Source organism: Theobroma cacao, chromosome 3 (genome assembly GCF_000208745.1).
Source record: "Theobroma cacao cultivar B97-61/B2 chromosome 3, Criollo_cocoa_genome_V2, whole genome shotgun sequence".
Taxonomy (NCBI): domain Eukaryota; kingdom Viridiplantae; phylum Streptophyta; class Magnoliopsida; order Malvales; family Malvaceae; genus Theobroma; species Theobroma cacao.
Genome location: NC_030852.1, coordinates 1,350,996 through 1,366,680, shown reverse-complemented (window position 1 = coordinate 1,366,680; position 15,685 = coordinate 1,350,996). Strand labels below are relative to the sequence as shown.

Here is a 15,685-nt window from a genome sequence, read left to right as displayed (position 1 = left end):
TGTTTTTTTTTTCACTTTCAATTAAATTAAGAAAAGTTTTAAGATATATTCAAATTTTTTTTTAAAAAAATAATATCTAACCCAAAAAATGGGTAAAGAAAAAAAGGAGGAAAAGAGTATATAACCCAAAAAAAAATTCATGAAATCTAATAATAAAAGCCATGATAGAGAATCATTCCAAATATTGAAAGTGTTCAATTTTGTTACTTGACCCACTTACACAATAATGGCATAAAGAAAATAATTGTTTTTCTTTTCTTTTTTTTTTTTACAGCCATGTACGAACACCCCATTTGCCTCCCAACATATTACAGATATGATTGCTTAGATCAATCTTAGAGGAAAACTGATAGAAAAATAAAATAAAATAAAGGAGAAAAGTGTATGTGTATATATATAAAAATATATTTATGAGATTTGTTCCTGTAAATGGAAATGGAAATGGACCCCCTGTGGCCTACGGGCAGGCACTGAAACGTGTCTTGCTGTTTACGTTGAGGCAGAAACGAAAGCGAGAGGGAAAAGAGGGGACGTCCTTATGGTAACCTCACTTTAATCCAATCTAACATAAGATTTAAAGAAGAAAGTGTAACTATAAAGGAAGTTCCACATATTTAATTATATCATTTCTCCTTTGTACTTTCCTTCATAAGCTTTGAGCATTCACATCATTTCCGAACAAACTTTGTATCTTTAGGTTTGTACCCAGACGAACTTTAACTTTAACAAAAAATTAACAATAAATTTAACAAATCAATACCGGCTAGTATTCTTGTTCATGTGATATATGATGTGATTTGATGAGATGTATGTCATCGTCACGACAATTTTCATGTCATATATCGTGTGAACAGAAATAGTAAGATTTGATGATTGCAGGAAATGTTGTAATTCTAGAACCTTTTTAATACATAAGCCTTAGGTCACATAATACCATCTCTCCAATGCGTAAAGTCCTGGAAAAATGATCTTGGAGAAATAAAACAACTATCATTGCTGAAAGCAACTCGGCATGGAAGGGGACTTTCTAGGATAGGAGTATAAAAGTAGGGAAAACGAAAGCCTTTATTGCAGATGAGTTGGGACATTTGCATGGCCAGAGATACGTATAGCCATGGCTGACCCAAGATTGGTATAGGTCTTAAGCTGTGGGTGGAATTTAATGAAAGATTGAAGGGGCTACGACTGCGGAACTAAGAGGGGAAACATCATCCACTCACAATTCGATTAGAACCGTGAAGTGCAAGCATTTCAATGACAGTAACAATGTTGAAAGACCCAAAGAGTTGCCTCTCATCAGCCTCGTGGTGCTATTGGTCTGGGAGCTTTGCCAACAATAGGAAAGCTCATAAAGAAAAGATATAAACGATGTCAAATATTGGAAAGAAAAATTGACGCAAGAAACATTAGCTTGCTTGGTACTTCACTTTCCTCTGGATTTGATTTGATTTCAACGTCACAATTAAAGCCGATTTGCCTTTCAGAAAGGACACAGAAAAACTCAATGAAGGTAAAAGCTAGAAAATGCTGAACAAAAATCTTCTGTCTTCATTTGATGTCCCGTTGGGTTGTGTCTAGTAAATTTCTTATCATGACGTCCACTGTTACCATTTGGTATTACGGTTTAGAATTCAAGGTTAAGTTTTAGAGTTTTTAGTTATTAGTATAAGACTTGGATAGTAATGGTAATGGAGAGATTACGCGATCTCGAGAATGACATTCAAGACAAGTATTGACTTTGTGTTACATTATTTCCACCAGAAATATGGTTAACTTGGGAAGTAATGGAGAGACTGCAAATTGTAATGATAAACCAGAAGATTCTTCATGGGATTTAAGCAATCATAAACATGAAAGGGAGGATGGAGCCTTAAATTGCATAGAAAAAAGAACATTTAAGTGCTTTTCTTAGGTTTAAAGTTTTGTTATATAGCTTCTCATCAAAGATAAGTTACCTAATGACAAGCATGGAACAAATGAGAAAGAAAAGGTGCTTTCCATGTCTCCATCGGTTGCCCCATTGGTGATATAAAACCAAGAGACTTACAAGAACATGTTTCATCATTGTCTGTTTAGATGAATTCCAAATCGCTTTCCAACCCCGTTAGTTTTAACGAAGGTTGGTGGAACTCACATTTCCTTGCTTGTAACTGAAATTTCCCTCATCAAAACATTGTCTCTCTCTGTCTCTGTCTCTGATACCAGGTAACAGCTACAAGCAGAGTAGGCTGAGCATAACTCTTCCTATGTAAAACAAGGGGCAGCCTCTCAACATGGATCTCAAAGCAGAGTTGTATAGTTTTGAAACCCAAGCTGTGTAAATATTGTATTGTGATTCAGGCACTGTTGCATCTGCCCATATTAGATGGAGTAATGGAAGCTCCAGGGCATCATATTTCCAATTCAGAAGGGTGAAATGGGTGTCATTTCCTTTTATGGATGGGACTGATTTCTTTACATTTGGGTAGAGATGGTGAGTGTTGAACGCAAGCTAAGGCCACAGCCAGCCATGGAATCATAACCTTAGCCCATTAAGGCATCCATGGGTCGACTCAACTCAATTACTTTCAGCTTGTTGGGTTTGGCACGATGGGACCAATCCTTCATGGTCTTGCCAGAATGGGGCTTTTGAGGGTCTGTCTCTAAAGTCCAACCATCACTGTGTTTAAGATCAAAGTTGAACATTTTGGGCTAAACTATAAGTGTCTTTGGTTTATAATTTTATTATACTCAGATATAAACTCTTATATTGATGAAAATATGTCACATTTAGCATGTGATTTTAATGACTATTGGATTCATGAGCAGATAACACATTCTACACACACTTGAATGCTTAACCAATTTCGCCACATATGAAAAGATCATACCATCTCTCATGAGTGCAAAAAATATCACTTGACTATGAACTAAACAATCTTTGAAGTCTCGAAATCTTTTCAACGAACATAAGAATTTGTCTAAATAAAAATTATAAACTATACACTTATTTAGATACAATAAACTGATAGATTTTTTTTATGAAAAAAATTGGGATAATTTAAAGGTTTATTTAATAATTTGGGTGGAAATTGTGTCTAAGACACTTGACCAATTCAGTTACTATTTGGTAGCACAACCTTTTATAGATCTTCAATCAATTTGTGGCTTTGCCATAGGGATCAAAAGGACAGAAAATGCAGTTTGTGGAGAAGCCTCCATAAACATGCATGTGCCAATGTCCATGGTGAATAGAATCAGCCAACTTTTGGTTCGGTAGAAATATCCATTGCTGAGTGGAAGGAAGAAGCATTAACATGATCACCTCAGTGAGTACGAGTGGTTGCAATGCATCTCCTCCTGGCCTCACAGTAACAAAGAAAAGCAGATATGACATAAAATGCCCATATAGCTTTGACTAACGTTGTTGGATGATCTGGACAGCAACAAACAAGTTTTCCATAAAACAAACCCTTCAGCAGTATCTTCTGCTAACTGCTATCAATGTTTTCACAATTCAGGGTTTCACACAAACATATCCTCAAGCCTTCGGCCTCAACGAGGAAAAGATTATACTCAAAAAATAGAACTTGGCAAAACAGAATTAGGTATAGTCTATGAGGGGAACATCTTAGTTTACTCGTGCATTTATCGAATGAAACAATAAAACTCGTATATATAGGATGAGATTCTATGTAACAGCAAATATCTAAACTGCTGAGTAGAGACAACCCAATACATGTCTTTGTACTTAAAAGCCAACGGACAAGCAAACTGAGCAGCACTAGTCTTTCAGCAATTAAAATGCCAGGAAAACTTTCGACAAATGACAGAAGGAAAAAAGACGAAAGCTCCATTGCGGCAAACACAACTATGCATTTGGCTTTGACTGCTACAAGTGCAGTGAAGCTACATACCTGTCTGGAATGTCATAGCTGAATTGCCACCCGGAGTCCGAGCACTCTGCCACGAATAATAGCTAGTGACAGAGTGGCTTCAACAGCAATAAAAAAAGACATACTTTTCCTGCTTCAAACCATTCATAGAAAAGGCAGTTCAGGTAGATCAATTCTCTGCAAGCCTTGGCTTTTGCAAAGACCATACATGACGTCAAAAACTATTAACAGTTGAATTCCATCACTGCTTACCATGAAAATCAGGAATGGTCCTTCATAAATCTGACAAACAAGTTATAACAATGATTTAGCTCATGTACACCTCTACGATTTGAAATGACCCTGAAAACTCCACACTTACGGCCCAGAAGGAATCAAAGAAAACCAAAGAACTTCTCCATTTCATCCATCTTGCAAAATGTCCTCTCCATCAATTTCCCCATCCTCTTGGATCAAGATACTAAAATCGCTCACTAAATACACCCCCCACCTCCTCTCCCCCCTCCCCCCCCCCCCCTCCCAAAAAAAAAATAATAATAATACAGACTGAAGCTCAAAACGATATGTGTCACTCAATGAATAAAATCTTTCATTTCTGCAGATAAGAAAAAGGAAATATTTTGATAAAATCTAAACCAAGAATTTCAATATTAGTTGCAACATCTGTTGCAACCTCTGTATAGTCCACGGATGAACAAAGACTGGATTGGCAAGAGTCAGCCAATTTTGATGCTTCATGAGTGTTTCGGATTTTGGAGCCATCATATGCACGGTGGAGAAAAACACAAAATGTCAAAAATCACACACTTAGGTATTATACAATTTCTACAAATTATTACAAAGGGTAGGTCACTTATGAGTTCTCAATGAAACATGCAAAAGTGAGTGAATACTCTTCATTCCTTAACATGTCTCAAATTGCAGTATTGACCATGCTGGAATCTTCTTTTGATCTAAAAGAGCATTATGTTTTTATCCTATTCCAGTAACCTTCATTATCTCGTCTATGACATTTTTTTCATGCTATCACAAAATGAAGAACCTTCTAGGACGATAACCAAGCAAAAAAACACAACCATCATAAAACTAAGATAACAATTCCATTGAGTAGGGGAAGAAAAGAAGAAAGATACAAATAAAGCAACTAATGCAACCACCACAAAAAGTCCACGTACTGAAGGAAGAGAAAAACAGGAAGAAGACTACTTCATCTAATATGCCCTTAGGCACGACTATTATCAATGCAATCAAGAAACACTCTGAATTTATAACAGAAAAACCAGGGCAAAGAAAGCTACCTACACGTTAAAATATGTGGTTGAATTATAAATCAAATAAAATGATAAGAAAGAAAAAGCAAAAGAATTTAATAAAAGGTTCAAAACAGTGTGATTTGATGATGTAGTAAAGATAACAAGCTCATACTCAATTTGCTTCAAGGAATCAAATAGTCACAGTCTACTGACTAACAGCATGCTAAGATCACTGATTAAAGAACAGAAAATAGAAACTTCATTTCTAGTTCGAAATTACTTACCATCTGGCTCTTGAAAAGTTTGCAGATAAAAGACAACAACAGTGCTAACTGAAATAGATCTTTTCACATCTGTGCACAAGCATTTTGAAGAGGGGAGAGAGAGAGCAGAAAAACATGGAACATCAGAGAAAGAGATTGTGATTCTTTAAATTGCATTGGGTGACAAAATTTTGGTAACTTTTATGCAATCAATACAGATACACTTTCCATACATACATTCACTTTGTTGAGGACATATCAACACCATCATCAAGATGATCAATCAATATCATGAATGACCAGTCATCATTCATTTCGAATCCCTGAACCTCTCAAGTGTCAATATGTTCATTGTATGCTATAATCAAAGAGATATTCATACATTTGAATCATCTAAGCAGCTAAAGGAGAAGCATTTAAGGTGCAAATGATTGCCTGTGGGGATGGCCTCCAGCTTGGTAGAGTGTCAGATGATGTATAGCTTTAGCAAACAAATCCTTCAAGTCAGGATACTGAGCTATGACAGAACGAGCAGCCCCTTCAAGAGTATTCAATGCCCGGGCTTCCTCAAGGGCCTTGCTGTTGCCGGCATTCAATGCCAAATAACATAGTAGGACAAGTCCATGTACTTGAGCTTGATCATTACTCTGTAGCAACCTCATCAACGATGGAACCCCACCAAACTCAATAATTGCCTTGGAATGCTCTGAACCATTGAAATTATCTGGAGAAGCAAACTTCCCCAACGCACAAGCAGCTTCCATAGCTACTTCCACATTCCTATTACTAAGCTTATCAACCAAAGGACCAATTATTCTCGTTTCCCTTGCAGGAAAAGTTCTAGCCAAACACCCAATTGACCTAATAGCCGGAATCTGCAATGTTGGACTGCTTTCTTCCTGAATTACTTTCAAGAGCTGATCCAAAACCGCTTTTGCAGCTGGAGAATTAGTCTTAAAAGCTGCACGTCTAAGATCAGCATTAAACTCCGCAACTGCTGTAATCTCCATAATTGTCATCAAGCAGTTAAACTGCAAATCCCCTTTCTCTTTCTCTACAATTTTTGCCAAACAAAGCAACCCTCTCGTCTCTGTAATTTTCCTACTCGTCAATAAACTCCCTTTGGACAGCTTCCACAAAGCCTCTGCACAACTAACTTGCAACTTAAGCTTCACCTCAGGACTCTCTGCTTCCCTCTCTTTCCTATTTCTGCTACTCCCATCCGAAAATGACGATGTATGAACCGACAACAATTTGGGATGCCTCAGGGAATTGTCAGTCATCTCTTTATTCATTTGAATGATGGAATGAATACTAGCTTTCGCAGTTTGTGGCTTAACAACTTCCAAAACCATATCCATAGACAACAAAGAAACTAACTTTCTCGTCACATTTTCTCTGACAAACTCTTCGCTAGCAACCAAATCCATCTCCGCCATTCTTGCCACCAAACTCGCGACCATTATTTGAACTTTCATTTGAGCCTCTCCCAAAACCCCAACGATTATAGGAATTCCCATTACATCCACGATTAGCCTAACTCTTTCTTCGTCAGTTGCGAGATTGTAAAGCGCATTTGCCGCCGCGATTTGCGCTTCAGGGGAAGCTCCCTCTTTTAACAACTTCAGTAACGGTGAGACCCCGCCTTCTACAACGATCATTTTCTTATTGCGGTCGTTATCTTTGGCTAACGAAGCAAGTTCGTTAGCGGCGTCGACTCGATCTTTTAATGGGCCCATGTGGATCGTTGAGATGTAAGACCAAACCCAAGCAAGAATGGGGTCGTTACTGGCAACTGGAGGAAGGGTAAGATTGGTTCCGTCCGAGTCGAAAAGCGAAAGCAGCCAACGCATGTCGCCGATAGAAGACTCCAGAAGATTCGAAACTTTGCGGAAATCGGCGGTTGTCGTGATGGAGAATAGGTGGCGGAGGGGACCACTGTGACGACACTTGCGAGTAAGGGAGAGGGCACGTTCGAGGGTCTTAGTGATGTCGGAGGCGATACGGCGGACGGGACGGTCGTAGACGGTGGCGTTGGCTGTGGCGGAGAGACGAACGAAGGAGCGGAGCATCTGGGAGAGACGGTCGACTTGTTTGGCCAGTTCGGCGCATTCGAATTTGGAAGACTCGGCTTCTTGAGCTGATTTGATGACTCTGTCCGCTAACATGATTGGGAGAGAGAGTTCTTGTTGAAGGGTTTTCGTTTTCTCTTCCTCTGCAGCTGCAGTTGCCTTAGCAGCGGCGGCGGCGGCCATATTTATGGTTATATCTTACTCTCAAAAATTTGTGGGTGAGTTTGGGTAGTGAAGAACTGCGTCTGGAACTCGGAAGAGAAAGCAAATCAAGCAGTACTACTGCAACTGTGCACTGGAAACTGAATTTAGAGTATAGCACGGGTCAGAGATTGAAAACGGAAGGTTCCGGTCGGTTTATCGCATTCGTTGTTTTTATATATATAATATATATAATTTATTATTTTTTTCTTTAGTACATATTTTGTATTATTTTTTATTTTTAAATTATTTTTTAGGTGGGAGTCTAGGGAAGGAAATTAGCTAGAAACAGCAAATCGGAATTTGGTGCTGACCATATAGAAAAAAAAAAAGTTAATTTTGAAATATTTGAATTCAAATTAAATTCAATTTATTTAATTATTCATATAAGAACTTGATTGAAAATTTTCATTTAATATTCAACACAATTATTAATAATTAAAAAAATTTTGAACTCGCATGCAAACACCTATTTGAATATTAAAATTCGAATCTTTCTTCTCTAATTACAAAGAAAAATTCTGAACCAGAATTCAAAATAAAAAATTTAGTTTAAAATTAATTTGTATGTATATTATTAAAAATTAAATTAATAAATAAAAAATAATTCATAAAAATAATTTAAAATTTAAAATCAAATTCAAAAAATATTTCATTAATTATAATAAATTTATAATTAAAAAATAATATATAAATTTTGGATATTGATGACCATTATTTAAACTACATTCAAACTCGTGACAAGGAATAGTTTTAGAATTCAAATTCAATTTGAACTCATATAAATTATTTTAATATACAATCAAATCAAGTCCTACCATATATGTAGTTTATAAAGTATCTATTGTCATTCTTAGAATATAGCTTTTAATACTTTTTTTTATGGAGAAAAACGGAAAGCAAAGCTTGCGTTTGAAATTTAAAACAAAGGCCGTACAATAAGCAATATTTTTTAATTAAAGCCTCAGCATTTGTTCAACTTTACTGGCCAATAAATAAATGAAAAACCAAGATTCCGTTCAAACTCTGGCATCTCATTCTTGGGTTGAAGTCAATAAAAATCTAAAAAGCTAAAAATATAACTAATATATTTTATTAAAATACTCAACACGTACTCGTAAATTATTATAAATTAAATAAATAAAATATTCTTTTATACATGGTATAAAGGTAGCGATTAAATGCTCCGGTTATGGAGTCTTAGAGCTGAGTGCGCAGCCTAGTCAATGACCAGTATTTTTTAAGTAAACTCCCACCAACAATAACAAAAAATTATCCAAAATAACTGAATGACAAGTACTTTTTAACTCTATTTTCAATTATATATTTGAGCTATTCTTTACATATATTTAAAAATTATTAATAATATTTATATATAATATATTTCAACATTTAATGATTAATATTTCGATTGATTTATTATAAATTTTAAACACAAAAAATAAACAAATATAACAAAATAAATTACATTTTTTAACCTATTAATACTAAATTTTTTTAAAAAAAGAAGCCAAAATAATTTATTTCAATTTAAACTGAATCATACTCGTCACTACTTGTGTCGATCGGGCCAGTAACATCTGGCCAATGGTCCATCGAAGTGACATCTGTCAATAATCACTCAATCATAGGCTTTTGAATCCAAAAAGCACAATCATATAATCAAGTACAAGGACAAAGTTCAAAATTTGAGACGTAACGACTAATTGGGGTAAGTTGTAGCATTGCACCTAAATTTCTGTGGGCAATGCTCTTTGGCTGTCTGGTCACAAGCTTCTCCGCCTCATACAAGTGCCCCATGGAGGTCCAAGCAATGCACCCACTCAACCCTACTTGTACTTTGTGACCTAAACTCCTAAGGCCAGCATCAATGCAGGGAAAAGAATAGTGGGAGTACAGAAAATGAAAAACCCCACCACCCCCACTCCACAAGGACAGACATATACCAAAATTGGAAAAAGACGAAAAGTCCAGATCAGGATATCGATGTTCTACTACACAGGGTCGAATATTTCGTTGGAAGTACGTAATAAGCAAAACATGGATACAACAATTAGTTTTTGATGAGTTACTATGATTGAACTAGATGGAAAGAGAGAGATCAATAATATGTAGATATGCTATTGAAAATTTCGGACAGCATTCGTATCCACACAACACAAAACGCTTGATACTTAAATGAGGAGTTGCAAGCATAACAAGATGGATAAAAACTAGGCGGGGGTAGAACAGAACCGGATTCACTCTTCCATTTGCTGATTCTCTTCCGTTTGTGTTTGGGAGACATTGACTTTGATTTTTGGAAGGCGAAGAGACGAGTCTTGTGCAAGTGCAAGCGGGGCTTTGACCAAGTGGATGTCCTGCTCCAATTGCTTTCTTGCTTCTTTCTGCCTTTGGATTTTGCCTGTCTTAAGCCTGAAAAGAGATTAAAATATGGGTCATTTAGTAAACAGCGTCTTTCAATATCTTTTAACATGCAATGAAAGGAAACCAACCTGTTTTTGATGTGGTCAGAAGACCTGTCTGATCTGATTTTAGCAATCTTTTTAATGGCCTTAAGGGTATTCTCTGCAATGCTTCTATCATATCTCTCTGGCCTATTACGCTTCCTCTCAAACTCAAATGTTGAATCCTGGAAAAAGAACATTACAGAAACAGATATTATACAGTTGTTCTTGTTTAAGCATAGCAGAAATGCAACAAAAAGTGCAATAAAACTAGATAAGCCCATCTTTACCTGAGTCATGTCCTTTCCGTGCAAACGCCTGTAGGCCTTGGTCCATTTCACTTTGCGCGGATTCCTCTTCATCTTGAAGTTCTTGTGGCATTTGGATCTACAGAAACGGAAAATCTACAAAAGGTTGGACCATCAGAAACTAAAGACATGCCAAACAGCAAGAACAACATCAAGTAGGGAACATTGGTTAAATGATTAATTGATGCCTCTAATCTGGCATGATCTTAACACTGCAAATTTTGGCTAAAACTGGCGTATATCTTGACACTGCTAAACATATACTAGCACATATAAACTCAGGCTGCTGACACATAGCACAAGCATATAAAGCAAACGAGCTTAAATATGTAGCATTATAAGACAATAAACATGCATAAAAAGAACAATCAAATAAAGAAGATATAAAGCAATATAACATTCAAATGGAAACGAAACAAAACGAGGAAAAATAAATTCATAGAACATAAAAATAGAATCACTTACTTTGGCATCATTGCGAACAAATTGAATACCATGCCCTGGATATACGGTGGAGGAACAAAACCAGCACTTCTCTAATCTCATCTTATTCCCAAATTAAGATACAAATTCAATTCCCTGAAAAGAAAATGACAATCGCAACATTGTGAAAATCATGTCATAAAAGAGAAGAACAATCACCTAATTACCAATAGCTAAATAGCATTGCAAGCTAAACAAGTTTAAGGATACTTAAGCTGACAAATAGCATGAGAACAGAATCAAGCATAATGACCCTTCCGTTTCTCAAATTCTAGTTTTCCAAGTTTAGGGTTTATCATTGCAGATTAGTAAAAAAAAAAAAAGAAATTCAAGCTATTTATAATCATCCAAGCGAATCTTAATTATATGTAAAAATAATAATTTTAATTTCCAACCCCCTCTCTCTTCAGTACCTAAACCCTAAAAAAAATGAAGAAAAAATAACAAAAACATAGGAGTTAAAAAAAAAGAGAGAAAAAGAAGAAAAAAGAAAGGGATTCACCGAGAGAAGAGTAAGGCTAACCGCTGTATCGTGAAGCTACCGTCGTTTTGATCAGAGCCTGAACTCCGAGAAATGTTGGGAGCGAGGCGGAGGGAGAAGGAAGGTAAGTCGGCAGGGTTTAGCAGTTTAGAAGTAAAAGAGGAGCTGCGGCATGGACGTAATGAATAAGAACGAGTTTAGGGCAATTACTTGGGCTGGGCCTTTGGGTCAATAATCATTGGCCCATTTTATAAGATTAAATACTTGCTTTCAAGCCCAAATTTGAAGGCATTTAGCGTTTGTCATTACAAATATATTACCGGATGAGCTTATTACTAAATAAATAAATTTTGAATTTATATTAGATATACTGTCAATTGTATAATATTTAATTTTAAATTCATAAAAATTTTTAATTTTATCTATTGAATAAGATGACACATTTTGATGATTACATCAAATATAAATCCTCTCATGAATATGTATGTAAAACTAAAAATTCATAAATTTTTTAAGATAAATATTCTTAAAATTATGAATATTTATGTTCTAAATTTATTAACAAAATGACAAAGTTTAATTTTTTTAATTTTTTTACGTGATTCAATTTTTCGATGACCTACATCCGTTTGCAGGTACAAAAAATAAAGAGTAAATTCAAGAAACCTACTCCAGTCGTTTAGCTTCATCTCAGTTTGCCTTAACTTTTTCCATTTGAAGGAGAATAAAGGAAAATTAAGCTTTTTTTTTTTTTTTTTGCATGAGCAGTGAAGGAAAATTTGAAAGGTTATTGTTCCTAAACAAGAATGGGGGCAAATAAAGTACCCACTTATTTCATATTATTCATCCAAAACCTAATCGAAACCGATTAAAACTATCATAAGTATTTGCAACCTAACCGAAACTGTTTAATGATATTTGTTAATTATCTGAAATTGTTTATTTAGTGGATATCGGTTTAAAAACCCGGATCCGACTTGACCCAAGCTGAAAATTCACTTTGGTAAACTCGCCAATTTTACCAAAAAAAAAACCATTAAATTGAATATGAAATAAAATATCAATAATAAATATCAACCATGAAATGATTTAGGTAAATAAAAAACCATGAAAAGATAGGCATATAATTGAAATCCTAAGCGGAGATAAAAAGTAGACAAAGTTTGCAAATATGATGATAGGAGTTTGTTTACCTACAATTTGCAATTTCAATTATCCAAAGAAGGCTCAAGGCTCTCATCTCATTCTAGCACTAACAATTTGAACCTACTCATCAACTGGAATTTGTTTACCTTCAATTTCATTCCATGTACGATTTCGGAAAAACTTCACAGCCCTCCTCATCTTCATCAGCAATGCACAAACAATTGGAATCTGCTGATGAACAAGAATCTACACATAAAAAAAGATCTGAAAAAGTTTCATGTGAGATGATATTTTTCATTTCATTAAAGTATTGATGTAAACTTAGATATCTAATTACCTTCTACTTCACTGCTCTTCCACAACCAATCATGTGAGCACATCAATGCCTCCAAAGTGTTGGGATGTAGCCTACTTCGATGAAGACTAACCACCCTCCTCCCACTAGTACCAAAGTTTGAATCAGATGAAACAGTGGAAACAGGGATAGCAAGAAAATCTTTAGCAATCTTTTGCAAAGTAGTAAACCTTATCCCCATTGTTTTCCACCAACTAAGAATATCAAGTCCGTGGCAAAATAGGTTCATCCAAGTAATGATCCAACTCACAACCAACATCCACATTAGTAGAAGACTCACTAAGAAAAGCAATCAAATCAGAAGGTATGTCCTCCGAGTCAAAAGTAGGACCATTTGAAACTTGAAGAAATGATACTTGGGAAGAAGTAGGAGAAACATGTGATTTACGTTGGTACTCATGAAGCAATTCATAACAAGTTCTCTTCACTTTCTCAATTTCAAGTAGTGCATTATCACCATATATTCGACAAAAATAAAACTCCACCGCTTTCAATTTATACCTAGGATCCAACACAACTGCTACAGCCAAACCAACATGAATAACATTCCAATACTTCTCAAACTTTTCAAACATTTTAATTGCCATTGAACTAATAACCACATCATCATCTTTCGCCCATTTCACCAATGCAATTCTTAGTTGACAAATGTTCCTAAAGTAACAATTTGCTGTAGGAAACTTTGTTTCAGAAAACAACTTAGTTGCGTTATAAAACATTCCAACTTTTCAGCAATATTCTTGGCCATCATCCAATCATCATCAGTAGGTACACAAGTGTAGTGTTCATCCCTCAGTATTAATTTCGGGAAAAGGTCTTTGTACCATATGGCTGTTTTAAGCATCAAATAAGTTGACTTCCAACAGGTTTTACAATCAAGACCCAACTTGTTCAAACTTGAAATCTTTGCTTGACGAGCCACAGCTTCAAAATTGTCCACTCTTGATGGAGTGGCAGACCAAAATGCTACACTATCACGCATTCTCTCAATTGCATTTTCTACTAAAGACAACCCATCTTTCACAACAAGATCCACTACATGTGCAAAACATCTCACATGAACAATTTTCCCATCAAGTAAGAGTGAACTACTCAACTTATCCACTATAATAGAAAGCATACCATCACCAGAAGTGCAATTCTCAACTGTGATAGTGGAAAGTTTAGTCTCTATGTTCCATCCCATCAAAGCATCCATCAAATTTTGTGCAATAACATCCATAGTGCGAGGTATGGGCACATAAATGAACCTAAATAGGTTCCAACAAAACAATTAAATCACACAGAACTGATAAATAGTCATATATTAGGATGAAAAACAAGAAGCAAAACCAATTACCTCAACATACGACTTTGCAACACCCAAGAGTCGTCAATGTAATGAGCAATGACAGACATGTACCCTTTCTTTTCCTTTGAAGTCCACATTTCCGTAGTGATTGCAAAACGGGTATTCAAGCCTTCAATCACATTTCTCAATTTTGCCTTCTCGAAATCATAAATTTTAAGGATATCGCCCTCAAGAGTCTTGCGAGAGCCCACCTCGAATAGAGGTTGGAGCCTAGCTGAATACTTCCTGAATCCAACATCATCGACAATGGATAAGGGATACTCGTGCATGATAATGGCACGAGCCAACTCCTTTCTTGAAGCTTCTTGATCAAAGGTGAAATGCACAACCCGAACCTTCCCACCCCAAAAAAATTGCTCTTGACTTTCTGAGGACTCACCTGTATCTTCACTCATCATTCTAGTACCTAACCCTAATCACAACCCCTCCCTCTTCAGTAGAGACAAGTAAGGCTAGCCCCTTTATCGCGAGACCATCGTCGTTTTGGTCCCATACTGAATTCGGGAGTGGCGCGGAGGGAAAAGGGAGACGAAGAGAACTTGGGTTGGGCTGGGCCTTTAAGTCATTAAGTATTGGCCCATTTAATAAAATTAATATTTTTTAATTGCTTTGAAGCCCAAATTTGAAGTCTATTCATTTTATTTATTTTACAAAAGTATTTGCAAGATAACAAAATTACATTCTGATGAGTTTAAATTACAACTATATTTTAAAAAAAAATTATAATAATAATAATAATAATTAGATAAATAAGTCTCAAGTTAGTATAGAGTACTCATACACTATTATTTAATCACAGGCTGTTATCGCATAAATATAAATACAACTTTAAAAATTATTTAAGATAAATATTTTTTAAAATTATAAATATTTATTTTTAATAATTTTTAAATCTATTATCGATGTATCAACTGATAATGTATCGAATTTATACATTCACAGTCCAATAAATATAAACTCACAAGTTTTTATTTCGATAATCGAATAAAACTATTTAAAATTCCTTGCATTAAATGAAACATCCACCTAAAGAAAATCATGTTATTCGATTCTTATGATCAAAGTTTCATTTTTTTTTTCTAATTACAAATTCTATTATTGTTTTTTGTGATTTTAATTGTTTTTATACAATAATTTATAAGTTCTTTTTTTTAAAATAAATAATTATACAATTAATTTTACTTAAAATTATCAAAATATGAAAATTTTTTTAATTGAAAAAAAAAATTTAAACCCTACTATTTAGACACAAGATAAATCGAGATGAATCAAAATGTTCGAGTGCTAATAAAGCAGGAAAAGTTGAAAAGTATTGTTTTCCTAAAAGCAAAAGATGAGATAAGGAGTCAAAATCAGTTTGAGAGATAGCTTTTTCATTATGGCTTCGCGACACTTCCTCTAAGCGTGCTTTGCCTTTCAACTTCACAAAAAAAGGAGCACGAGAAAATTA

At 35.1% G+C, this 15,685-nt stretch overlaps 3 protein-coding genes across 6 annotated transcripts; all 3 read right to left on the bottom strand.

The window, feature by feature from the left end:
* LOC18603987 (ARM REPEAT PROTEIN INTERACTING WITH ABF2) lies at nucleotides 5,535–7,832 on the bottom strand. Its single transcript, XM_018118436.1, has one exon. The coding sequence runs from the start codon at nucleotides 7,644–7,646 to the stop codon at nucleotides 5,808–5,810; it is 1,839 nt and encodes a 612-aa protein (XP_017973925.1). The 5' UTR covers nucleotides 7,647–7,832; the 3' UTR covers nucleotides 5,535–5,807.
* LOC18603986 (probable ribosome biogenesis protein RLP24) lies at nucleotides 9,616–11,555 on the bottom strand. 2 transcript variants are annotated; one of them, XM_018116731.1, is made up of 5 exons: nucleotides 11,405–11,555; nucleotides 10,885–10,998; nucleotides 10,402–10,515; nucleotides 10,160–10,296; nucleotides 9,616–10,079 (listed from the first exon to the last, which is right to left on the bottom strand). In XM_018116731.1, exons 2-5 carry the CDS (start codon nucleotides 10,963–10,965, stop codon nucleotides 9,905–9,907), a joined length of 507 nt encoding a protein of 168 aa, XP_017972220.1. In that variant the 5' UTR covers nucleotides 10,966–10,998; nucleotides 11,405–11,555; the 3' UTR covers nucleotides 9,616–9,904. The 2 variants fall into 2 exon arrangements, with proteins under 2 accessions (XP_017972220.1, XP_007036332.1); XM_007036270.2 differs by having other exon boundaries at nucleotides 11,426–11,555.
* Nucleotides 12,482–14,743, bottom strand: LOC18603985 (zinc finger BED domain-containing protein RICESLEEPER 2). 3 transcript variants are annotated; one of them, XM_018116918.1, is made up of 3 exons: nucleotides 14,224–14,743; nucleotides 12,867–14,134; nucleotides 12,482–12,775 (listed from the first exon to the last, which is right to left on the bottom strand). In XM_018116918.1, the coding sequence occupies exons 1-2, from the start codon at nucleotides 14,631–14,633 to the stop codon at nucleotides 13,522–13,524; spliced, it is 1,023 nt and encodes a 340-aa protein (XP_017972407.1). In that variant the 5' UTR covers nucleotides 14,634–14,743; the 3' UTR covers nucleotides 12,482–12,775; nucleotides 12,867–13,521. The 3 variants fall into 3 exon arrangements, with proteins under 3 accessions (XP_017972407.1, XP_017972408.1, XP_017972406.1); XM_018116919.1 differs by having other exon boundaries at nucleotides 12,482–12,760; XM_018116917.1 differs by having other exon boundaries at nucleotides 12,482–12,757.